The sequence below is a fragment of the Corvus cornix genome, chromosome 23 (genome assembly GCF_000738735.6).
Source record: "Corvus cornix cornix isolate S_Up_H32 chromosome 23, ASM73873v5, whole genome shotgun sequence".
Lineage (NCBI taxonomy): Eukaryota > Metazoa > Chordata > Aves > Passeriformes > Corvidae > Corvus > Corvus cornix.
In genome coordinates, this window is record NC_046352.1 from 7,022,846 (window position 1) to 7,034,923 (window position 12,078).

Below are 12,078 nucleotides of genomic sequence, written 5' to 3' on the forward strand. Positions count from 1 at the left end.
GGGATTTTCTGCCAGCCTGTGTGTCACTGAGGGGATTGATGGAGTTACCATTCTATCTAGCTGATTGTTTTCACAGAATTGCTTGAAATTTAATAATCTTGTAGTGCTGGTTGAAACTAGCCGAAGGTTTAGAAGTTATTTGGTTTAGTAGTAGGTGTCAGAGCTGATAAATATACATACCTTGATCACCTAAATACTCTTTTTTTAAGACAGGAGGCCAAAATATGTTATTCAGTAGATTACACAAAGCAGTCACTGTCACGAATTGGTGCTTAAATTGTATACCTTGAGTTGGTGGGGAATAAGACATTTAACAGAGTATTACCTGAGGGACCAATCAATTGTAAAATTGTCATGATGTATACAAGTGTGGAGTCAGGTTGTTCAATTAATTCTTCTAAACATGCAGAAATAAATGCTTATTACTGAATACCAGATGGTGAGAACTTGCAGCATGGGGCCTGACAGATACTGAGCAGAACGCCGGAAAGTCCAACCTGGAAAATACAGAGCACATGTATGGAGGAAAAAATCAGAAAAAAAACCAGTGAAAAAGTGACATGTGATTGTAGCAGTGCTAAAACCTTGGAGTTCATAGTTGGTAGGCAAGTAAATAGATGTGATTTGCAAGGTGATCTGTAGGAGAAGCTGAGGTCCATATGGGATTTTTGACCTTGCAGATAAGGCAGGGGAGTATAAATACTGCATCTTGTTCCACTCTGTCTCCTTATTTTCTGTATGACTTGGTGGTGCCCCAGAATGAGTGACTTTGTGGGTGCTCGTGTCATCTGATGGCTCAGAAAACCCCCAGACCAGCCCCCTGGACCTGGCCACACAGTGGCTGGATGTAACTGAGCAGATGGTTTGTAACTAGCAAAGTGAGGAGCAAACTCCTGCCTGGCTGTAATGCTGCTGCCAGAGAGAGAGAGATCCTTGGCATCACCCACCGTAGTGCCTGGAATCCAGTTCTTCCGTGGAGCAGCTGGGACATGCGTCTGGCCAAAGAGACTAATCCAGCCCACTCAAATGGGGAAAGATTAACGCAGGGAAAAAAAGGCTTCTCAGGCCAAAAACTTTGCTCAGACACGTGCCAGTGGGATTGAGGAGAGGATTGAATAGCTGGGAATGCAGGGAGACGGGGAGAAATCCAGGTGCTCAAGTAGTCAGATTGTTCGTTCATCTGAGACCATCTCATGGAAGCAATGCTCTCCTGAACCAAGACATGGGTTTTTTTCAATGGAAGATGTATCCTCAGCATTCCCTGGATGATGCTATTGAAACATGTGGGCTTTGGTAAATGTTTCAAAAAGCAGGAGAAGCCTGTTAACAGATGTGGAATGTACTGCCAGCCTTTGCCTTGTGCAGCTGGAGCAGGAGAGTACAGATTAGATGAAGTTCTTGGGATCCAGTGAGAAAGTTCTGCACATGCCCCACTCAGTACTGCAGCATTCAGGTGCAAGGAGTTTCTTCAACAATATGGTCTGGTGACATAAATACTGTAGGACTTTGTCAACGTGTCCCTCACTTTATAGAGATGTTTTATGTAACCGATACTAAGGTTTGTAAGATCTTTTTTAACTAAGAGATTAGAACTAGGATGTATAAAGAAGAAATACCTGAAATTAATGGTTTACTTGAATAGTAACCCATATTCAGTATAGTTTTGCATCTTTATACCAGAGGCCTGAAATGTCCTGTAGGTCCTTTTCTGTACAGAAGTGTATTTTTGATGTCCTGTATCAGACCAGAGATCACCGAGCAGGGGTTCCTACCTTAGACAAAGCCTGAGGTCATTCATCGAGGAATGTGTTAAAATCTCTGGGAGCAGATGTCAAGAGAACATCTCTTGTGTGAGGTAATCTAATGCTTTGAAGAGTGACTGTCCTTCCCAGACTGTCCAGTGTTGGCTGGTAAAGAAGGGAAAACTGGGACTCTCCCCTGTTCAGCTGTTCTGATTTTATAAAGAGCAGATTTGAGTTTACATATTTAACAGTGCCAGACTAAACTGAAATATTGATGAACTGTTGATGCTTTGTTTTGAATTTGCTCTATTTATTCATGTTCTTGAATTTTTTTCAGGAAGATCCAAAAGATTCTAGCAGTCTAATATGCTTCTCTGTTTGATATTCTACCTCAGAAACTCATCATTGATGAGAAGAAATACTATCTCTTTGGGAGAAATCCTGATCTGTGCGATTTTACCATTGACCACCAGTCTTGCTCTCGGGTCCATGCTGCCTTGGTCTATCACAAACATCTCAAGAGGGTTTTCCTCATTGATCTGAACAGCAGTAAGTAGTGTGGCATTTAACCAGACAGAAGGGCTATACTTCAGTGTTTAAACATTCTGAATCTGAAGCACTTTTTCCTTTTCCGTTGTTGTCTGCACTGTGGGCAAATGGATATAATCGGAATTTGCATCATAAGGAAAGACAAGGGTTCGGGCAAAGGAGTGTTTGCTCCAGTCAGCCTACAGCTGCCTCACTGGGTGTTTCAAAAATTTCTAACTTGTAAGAGGCCTAAGGAGAGGAGGAAAGTGACTTGACCTTCCCGTCACAATTTTAGTGAAGCCTTCTCTTCTGAGGGTGATTTCTCAAGGTCTGAAACCTGTCAGGTGGTTTTTTGCACTGTACATTGGGACCTGCAGGAATACAGAAAACAAAAGGTGTTTGTAATTTATTTCCAGTGACTTTTTGAGGATTTCTGGTGTGTGTTATCTCAGTGTGTGAGATGGTGGGTCTACACAGCTGATGCTTTCAGCAGTCACTCAGTGCCTTGTATCTTGGAACAATTGTTACAGTTTCTGAGATTCTCGAACTGGAATACCATGATCCCAAGCTCAACAGACTATTTTGCATTTTGATGTCCTCAGCACATGGCACATTCTTGGGTCATATCCGTTTGGAAGCTCACAAACCCCAACAGATCCCCATTGACTCCACGGTTTCATTTGGAGCCTCCACCCGTGCGTACACTCTGCGAGAGAAGCCGCAGACGCTGCCGTCAGCAGTGAAAGGGGACGAGAAGATGGGGGGTGAGGATGAGGAGCTCAAGGGTTTGCTGGGGCTGCCAGAGGAGGAGACAGAACTGGACGTGAGTATGATGGCACACTGCCTTGATGGCATTTCCAGCTAGGACAGCATTCTGCACTCATTTGCTTAGAGTCATGGAATCATTTAGGTTGGAAAAGACCTTTAAGATCATCAAGTCCATAAATCTAACACTACCAAACTGTTATGACCCACCCCTGAAGACAAGGTTAACTCAGGTTCTTGTTAATAGATCTCTTGGGGCAGATTGGAGTGAAACAATGCTGAATGACCAAAGTTTATAAATAAATATATATAGGGTTTATTTTAGAACCATTAGGTTGCAATGGAAAGGAGGTAGGTAGCCATTTTGGTTATAATTATCTATAATAATATAGAAAAATAAAATTATAAAAGTAACACTTAAGAAAATATATAACGAAAAGAAAGGATGTGAGTAGAAAGATCTCATCACCCGTGGGTCCAGCAACAAGACTTGATGTCCATTGGTTGAAGTCTTGATCCATGAGGGTGAGGAAAGCCCTCAAAACAGTTTAATGGCTTCCTCTGGGAAGGGGAAGTTTTACACTGTTTGTTGCAAGACTGTGGATCTCGTGCAGTCCTCTGGTGAAAGGTCCAGAAATGAGTTCTGGGGCACCTCGGGAGTCTTTGATGGTTTATGACCCTTCCAACACATGACCCTGCCTCTCACGTCAGCGCAGTTGAGCCAGTTATGCCCCATCAGAGGGAAGAAAACCTTCAGCTCTAGGTGGGAATGGGAATGTCCCGGTACCTTCCCCAGTGGGGGAGGGATCAGAGAGTTGGGGAGTGTAGTTTTACAACTGAGCCATTGTGTAAGGCAGGACATTGTCCTGATAAAAAGCACTGTCCCACCTCACAGGATCTGCTTCTCATGGGCCTTTTCCCTTAATCTGGTTCAAAACCCAGCTTGTTGCTAAACACATACTGATTTGACATAGTTATCCTCTGGTGTTCATGCCCTCTGTGCCTGGGCTGTTCCTTTGTGCATCAAAGGAACAGCACCCACTGTGTTTGCAAATGGCCAGTTGTTTAAGCCATTGACATTTCAGTCTGTCACGCAGGCCCACAAGACCCTAAACCAAGTCCTTAAGCGCCATGTCTAAATGTCTTTTAAGTATCTCCAGGAACGGTGACCAAACAACTTCCCTGGGTAATACTTCCTTAGGTTCAGGTTCTTAATTTCTTGGCTTTGAAGATAGTCTGAGGTGCCTTCTGCTGTCAGATACACCCAAACCATCTTATCTGCAATGATAAACCTGTGATCATGCTGCTTCCCAGAATCATGGACCTAATAATCTTACTACTATGCCAGTGATCCTCTTACCAAGGTTTGCCAGGGACGTGCTTTCCAGCTAACATTGCCCCAGGCTGGAGTGGTTTCCCACACTGTTTCCATGGCCAGATACCTGTGAATGCTGCCCTGTTCCCTAAGTTAGCTAATGAAGAGGGAGAGACAGTGTTTGTGGCATTCACAGATTGTGGATATGGGAAGGGACCTCTCAGAATCATCAACCAGCTCAAGAAGGGCCACCTGGAGTAGGCTGCCCAGGATTGTGCTCCATTCTAAATATCTCTGCAGAGACCCTGCAGCCTCTCAGGGAAGCTCATTGCAGCCCTGAACCTCTGCTTGTTCCTCAGGGTCTGAAGTTGAAACTAAACAATGTCCTGTGGTCTCCTGATGTGCACAGTCATGTGATTAAGTCAGATTTCATACACTAGTTGCTGAAACTCTTTCGTTTCTAACTTTGCCATCAGAATCTGACAGAGTTTAATACAGCCCATAACAAAAGGATCTCCACACTGACTATTGAGGAAGGGAACTTGGACATCCAGAGGCCAAAGCGAAAACGGAAGAACTCCAGAGTGACATTCAGTGATGATGATGAAATCATCAATCCAGGTAAGGAGTTTGCTTTAATCCTCAGCTGATGCCTTTCAGGACCTCCTTCCAGTATGCTTGCAGGGATTCCGCATGGTTGCATATGGATAAGGAGAAAAGAAATTTGGCAGTCAGTATTTGGGATCTGCTGTTTCACAGAAGCTGCCGCCATGTCTCACTCAAGTCTGTGACCTCTTTCTGTCTCTTCTGGTCTACCTGTAGAGTAACTGCATGCTCTGAGCAGGATGGGGATATCAGACTCCGCTTCATTGTTCAGTACTCCATCCGATACTGGAGAAATGTCATGGGTCCAAAAGGAGGAAGGTGGTTTACACTTTTGCCTTCTTTAGAATCTCAGTGGGAACAGAACTTGTTTGCTTTTCATCTGTCCTTTAATGCTTTCTTTACCTGTTGCCTCTGGGATGTCTTGAGCTCAGAGTTTTTGCTACTTTTCTGCACATCTGAACCAAGTCATCCCTAATCCTCATTCAAACTGATGCATTTGAGGATGTATCCAATTCCAAATTACTCTTTTTTTCTCCCTTAGCTCTTCTGTATTAATGGCATTCTTATCAATCATACCTTATACGGATAATATTCCTGTTAATAAGAGCAGCTAATTAATGGGCAGGCTCAGAACATCCTAATGCAAACACCAGTCATTCTCATCGCAAAAAAAAATAATTTTTCTGGACTTTCAAACACACTGACTGCTTCTGACTCCTGCTTCAAGGCCCCCCCAAGGACTTTAGGGACTGGCTGCTGTGCCTTTAGCACATGCAATGCCTTGTCAGCAGCAGCTTTCAGCCCAGACTCCAGCCTGTCTGATCCCAAACTGCCCATCTATCTGCTCCCATTGTCCATTTGAGGAAAAGCCTTCCATTCCTGGGAAAGCCAGGATGCCTGATGAGCCACCAGGAGACCAAGCCTCTGAGTGTTCCCCTGAGCCCTTCTCTTTATTTGGTCACACTTGTGCTTACTGGGAGCTGCTGGAGTGCTGGCTTTGGGAGAAGAAGGTCTGTTCCAGTTTTTCGTATAGATTCCTTTACCCCACAGAGGTTCTGTTTTTCCATGTGCTCACTAAAGGCATCACTGGTTGTGCTCACTGAAAGCATCGCTGTTCTTGCTTTGCAGAGGACGTGGACCCATCTGTGGGGCGGTTCCGGAACATGGTACAGACAGCAGTGGTCCCTGTTAAGGTACAGGGTGACTCCCTACTTTCTCATTAACACATTACTTTGATGAACTCACTTTATGATTTATAAATTGCACCTTAGAAACAGAATACTCCCATGTGGAAAGTGTTTCATTGTTAAGAAGAAGTCATGTGTGTGTTTCACAATTGTCTTTTTTAGCAAATTTGACCAATTCCCTTTGAACCCAGCTTTAGCTCTTTTCTTTAATAATACATGGGATCAATGGTGATTGGTTTTTTCCTCCCAAAAAGAAGCACTTTCTAGAAATTCAGTTCATTAGTTCCAGGCATCAGATAAAATTGTGGGAAATGTGGAAAATAGAAGGGAAAAATGAAAGTTTGTTTATTTAAATACTGTGTTCGACGTTTCATAAGTTTGTGTACTAGAACAAGCAGGTTTAGGCTTTGCTCCAAGATGAGTATGCTGACAGTGTTCTATTTAATTGGAATATGCAAGGAGGAAGAAAGATCTGCAGAACTTTAGAGCAGCTAAGCCACTGTGTAACAGCAGTTTCACTTGTTGCTGGTATAGACTAAATAACATCATGTGGAGAAGGATAATATTCCATAAACCCAGACTGCAGGAGAAGATTCCAATGATCAGGAGCAAAATTACCCCCAGTCATCTAGAAGCTGCAGTTTCTTTCTGTGGGGGAGGGAAGGTTTGTGTTATAATGCTCTCAGGCACAGGGTGGGATTCTTGGGGTGTCTTCTGCAGGGCCAGGAGTTGGACTCGATGAGCCTTGTGGGTCCGTTCCAACTCAGGACATTCTGTGACCTACTCAGTCTTTGTTCAGGACAAGCTCAAGACTGGCAGGACTGTATAGGAAGTGAAGAGGTGCTCAGACTTCATCTAAGTTACACCTGAGTGTCAGCTTTTGACACCCTTCCTGCACTGTGCACCTCTAAAAGTTTATTGTTGTGGTTTTCAAGGGAACCCAGAAGAAACCTTGTAGGACAAAGACTGGGACATGATCTGTAAGCACTTTGTATGTGGCAGATTTAGGTGCCTTTTGGGGGAAATGGCCTTGCCACCCAGTTTAAATAGGTTGATGGTTCAGTGCATTGTGAATAACTCTTTAACTTCTTCTGTCTACAGAAGAAGCGCATGGAGAACGCGGGCTCACTGACCACAGATGACTCTGCGTCACGGCGCATGCAGAGCTTCCCCTACAGCGGAGGATTGTACGGGGGGCTGCCCCCCACCCACAATGAGGCAGGGTCACAGTCGCATGGCGTCCACGGGACCGCACTCATCGGGGGGCTGCCCATGCCCTACCCCAACCTTGCCCCCGACGTGGACTTGACTCCAGTTGTGCCCTCCACAGTGAACATGAACCCAGCTCCAAACCCCGCTGTCTTCAACCCTGAAGCTGTGAATGAACCCAAGAAGAAGAAATATGCCAAGGAGGCCTGGCCGGGCAAGAAGCCGACCCCGTCTCTGCTGATCTGAGGCTGGGTTGAGGGAGGGTGGGAGTTACCAGCTCCAGAAACTTTTCATGTGCGGTATCGTCTTTTTAAAATTTCAGTGTCCTAACCGATGTAATACCAAGATTGGAGGAGTGAAATATCCTTTAAAGATCCGTCTTCAAATGTTTTTATATGTCTGTTAAAAAAAAAAAAATACAGCTCCCATCTCCTTTTGAACCAAAACCCTTATAGCCTTTTCTTAGCCACCACTGTTCCAGAGATCTTTATGCTGCATTTGGATCCACAAGTGAAAGGGGCAATCACACAATTATCACTTACGGCATGACCCTGCAGGTCCATGTGTTTCAGTGCTGGGCTTGCTGTGGTGACACTGTTCGTGCTGGACATGCTCACAGCAAGGCAGCTCTGTCAGGAGGAAATGTTTGTGGGGCCAAGCCTTACAAAATCCCATTGGTAGGAGTTGTAAAACTTGCAGAATATAGGTCAGCTTTTATTTTTTTTTATTTTCAAAACTCCACCAATGTGGGGCATTCTCTTTTTTTTCTTTTTTTTTTTTTTTTTAAATAATGTTTGGCTACTAATTAGCTTGTTTTAATTTCCACATAAAACACTAGAGCATCCCATGAGTCATGAGTTGAGATGGATAAGCAACAGGTGGGTTCCTTAGCTTTGTTCCAGTGCTGCAGGATGGGGTCTGTGGGATGGATACAGAGTGCACGGATGGAGGGTCAGAGCGTCCAAAAGGAACAGGCACTGTCTGCACTGTGCCATGATGACTCCCCTGGATAACTCAGGGTGAAGTTAACACAGTGGAGTTTCTTTTAGACTCGGTAGCCCCTGTAACTTAAATAGTTTCATTTTTATTTGCAAACGGAACTTGTAAGCTTAGAGTATATGAGATTCAACAAGACAAAAAGCTGAGAGGACTGGCATGTTCCCCACACAAATATTTTGGCTGCTGGGAACAGCAGGTGAGAATCGAGTGCTACTGAGCGCCAGAATAGGAATTCCCAGTGGACTTGGGTTGTTGCTCAAGCCCTTTAGTTCCTTGGTTTTAGATATGAAAATGATTCACATATTCAGACACTGTGGCTGTACTTTACACAAGGTAAGGCCAGAGCTCTATTATTCTAAACTTTAGTCTGGATTTTTGTACACTCTCTAATGCAGTTCAGCTACAAGTCACATTCCTTTGCTGTTTGCGGGATCCAGGAAACATGCACCAAAATGAGAGCATGTACGTGGCTGTTCACTGTGTGCAGGACTGCAGCTACCTGGGGAAGTAGTGGCAGGTTGCTGGGGCAGGGCTGTGTTCCAGTGAGCTGGGGTACTGGATGGTGCTGGATCAGCGCTCTGTTCCTGTGAGCTGGGGCGCTGGATGCACCAGACCTGTTTCGGACAGGTGCTCCAAAATTTGTGTGAGGTCTGCTCCGCAGTGATTGCTTCTGTCATGTCCCTGAGGTGCCAGCCAGCAGCTGCCCAGCTCACAAGAGCCATGGCTTTGGAGACTGCTCTGTTCCCTCCCCACACCATCACATCTACTAGCTCAGACTATTCCTTGCGTGGATTCAGCACCTGCTCCATGATCCAGCTGCACTGCTCTGTGTTTAAGTTGCCATTGATGATTCAGCTGTTGGGCATTTGTTCTGCCTCCCAGTGCTCCTACAATAACTCAAAATCTTCCTCTCTTTAGTCTGGCCTGTAGGATTTTCATTTCCCAGCCAGTTGCTTTCTGAAGGCAACTCTTTAGGGTAAGACTAGTCGGGACAAACAAAAGTTGAGCAGGTTTTCTTCTTTTTGTTTTGGGGCTTTTTTGTTTTATTTTGGGGGAAGGGGGTTGGGTTTGGGGTTGGTTTTTTGGGGTTTTTTTTGCAAGTGGCTCTTCGCAAGATTTTTCTTGACAAGGGAAACTTCACTGCTCGTTGTTTTTTAAAGCTCTTCTCCTCCCTGACTCTGAACCAGCTCTTACTATTTCAGAGTTTACAGGCCACAGCTGGCCAGGAGGGAACAGGAACATCGAGGGGCTTTGTACAGACATTTGTACACTTGTGTAATATGTAATAGGCCTTTTCACACTTCTGTTGAGCTTTTTACCTGTAACCTTTACTATGTTGTAAATTAAATGCAGATTTTGCCAGGTTGGAGAGTGTAGTGTGTTCATTCCAGTCTGCACCAGTACAGCTGAGACTGCCCATGTGCTGTGGACTCATGGGAGGATCCTGCCATGGCAAAGTGCTCTTCTCCCTGCAGGCCGTGTCCTTGGGCTGCCTCAGGCTGCAACTCCTAAAGCTGTCCCAGCTGCTTTGCTTGTGACCTGCTGTGCTGCCTCATGCTGCACTTTGGCACACAAGTGACACTTGCTTAACAGTGGATTTTGAACAGTGGTTGCTTTTGTTTTCTGAGTCAAGTTTTATCTGGTTCAAGCATAATCCTCTTTTTAAGTTGTACTCCAGAGCCCAGCTCTGCTGCTCTCATTGCCCAGCCTGCTCCTCCAACAGAGCGTGGCTTTGGGCAGGCTGCAGGCACCATCCCCTGTCCCTGGATCTGCAGCCTGCCCTGGGCTCGCTGGGGACAGCTGCAGTGACAAACAGCAAAATGGGTACAGGTAACCACAGGGCCTGCAGTGTAGGGTTGAGAAGAACTCCCCAGCTTTGCTGAATTCAGTAATATTTAGGCTATACATAATTTTTTTCCCAATGCAGCAGCAGCTGGGGCAGGTGCATTTGCACTGCAGTGTCGACAGAAGGCTGTAGTTCACAGTTCATGTGCCAGCTGCTTGCCTGCCACAGGCGGAAATAGCTGGAAGAAGTAAAGGTGTTCCCTCTGTGGTCTGACACTGTCAGTTTGGGTGTGTTCACCTCCTGTATTAAATGAAGGATTAAAAGGGAGGAAAGTTGCAGAATAATCTGAAGCCCTCTGCAGTGGGAATGCTGAGACGGAAACAAAGTGGAGACTAGTTTGCAGCTGAATCAATGAGCTAAAGAAAATGGTAGTAGTGTCCAGGAACATCTGTCCTTACAGAATTTCCTGGGTTATCACTGTAACCCCTCCTCCCCAGTTTGGAAGTATATAAATAAATAAAGGGTGCAGCATCCAGCAGGCAGCCCAAGAGCTTGACGTGAGGTACCTCATGGACACTGAGGTACCAACACATCAGCCCCTGTGCTGACAAGCCTGAAAGCAGCACTTGTTGGGGTGGAGCTGAGATCTTCCTGGGGTCCTTCAGGAGAGCAGGAATAGCTTCCAGTGCAGAACAGGTGAAGTGTTGTAAGAGACGGTCTGAAGATCCCTCATCTGCCTCACGATCATCGTCGAGGAGAGAGACTGAACACAGCAGTCCTGGCCTGGCTGAGGTGGGATGTCTGCCAAGTGTTGCCTGCAGGTGTGCCCGCTGGGAACTGGTACGCATTCCTGAGGGAATTAGTGCAGGTCCCGATGGACTGCGCCGTTCTTGCTGCCCAGGCGGGAAGGACTGCGCTGAAGCGGAAAGGAATGACCTGTCCTGTACACCCGTCCTGTACACCTGTCCTGTACACGTTTTCCCAAAACGACGGGCCCCATAACAACGGCTGTAGATTTCCCCCACCTCTTGGCCAGTTGCCCCTCGCTTCTGAAAAGGACTATAAAGGGACTTTCTGAAATAACTGAGCTTGAGATCTCCCCATGGAAAGCAGACAAATCTATTGGCAGAAGACCATGAGAACCTCGTCTCATCCGTTGGTAGCTATTGCCCCCCTTTTTCTTCCTCTCTACTCCTTTTTGTTTGTCTTTATCTCTCTCTTTTTCTCCTCTATCGCATTACCGTGTTGTGGGCACTTAATAAAGGTGCACTGTTTTGATTAAAACTGAAATCCCTTGTGTCCTTTTGCACTCTGAGATCTATAAATGAACCATCACGACCCTTGCTTGTATTAGCGGATCATGACAAGTGTGCACTTCTGCAATTACACCAAGAGCTTTGAAACCTCAATGGCACCAGGAGAGACGACATGACTGCAAGACATAGCTTGGGCCAAGCCAAGGACCTGGGGCTGTGCAATGGCTGGTGCTTGGCTCAGATGTCAATTGCTGTTTTTTCAAAAGCAGGCAAATACAGTCAGATCATCTTTGATCTCAGAAGTCTCAATCTAGCAGTGGTAGGTAAAGGGGGAGCAGTGTTTCTGCTTTCACTTCTCAACACCACGTACAGGTCTTCACCCGTAGCAGCTGTGTGGTATCACTGGGCCTTACCTGCTGGCTGTGTGAGAGGGAATACTGGAGAAAGGGAGAATGTGAAATAAGAGCCTGGAGCGAGTTCAGGATCAACAACTGCAGGGTTTGGGTTGCAGTTGTTAAATGACCTTTCCCCAAATCTGTCATCTGTAAAGCAGTAAGAGGTATCTGACATTCCAGCATCACAATTAGTGCCTGAAAATAACCCTGATGCTTCTCCTGCCTCCCTCAGAGGAGAGCAGCAGCTTTCCAGAAGCACTGGTGGTGAATTTGGTTCTTTTGTTTTGTAT

At 45.6% G+C, this 12,078-nt stretch overlaps 1 protein-coding gene across 1 annotated transcript in view; it reads left to right on the top strand.

Moving 5' to 3' along the window:
* The window catches only part of PPP1R8 (protein phosphatase 1 regulatory subunit 8), a 44,021-nt gene extending 34,306 nt beyond the window's left edge, over positions 1–9,715 (top strand). Inside the window, exons 10-14 of the mRNA XM_039564496.1 lie at positions 2,138–2,291; positions 2,873–3,093; positions 4,827–4,971; positions 6,085–6,149; positions 7,245–9,715. Coding sequence (XP_039420430.1) covers positions 2,138–2,291; positions 2,873–3,093; positions 4,827–4,971; positions 6,085–6,149; positions 7,245–7,598 — 939 coding nt within the window. The 3' untranslated portion in view covers positions 7,599–9,715. The remainder of the gene's footprint in view (positions 1–2,137; positions 2,292–2,872; positions 3,094–4,826; positions 4,972–6,084; positions 6,150–7,244) is intronic.
* Positions 9,716–12,078: the final 2,363 nt, after the last annotated feature.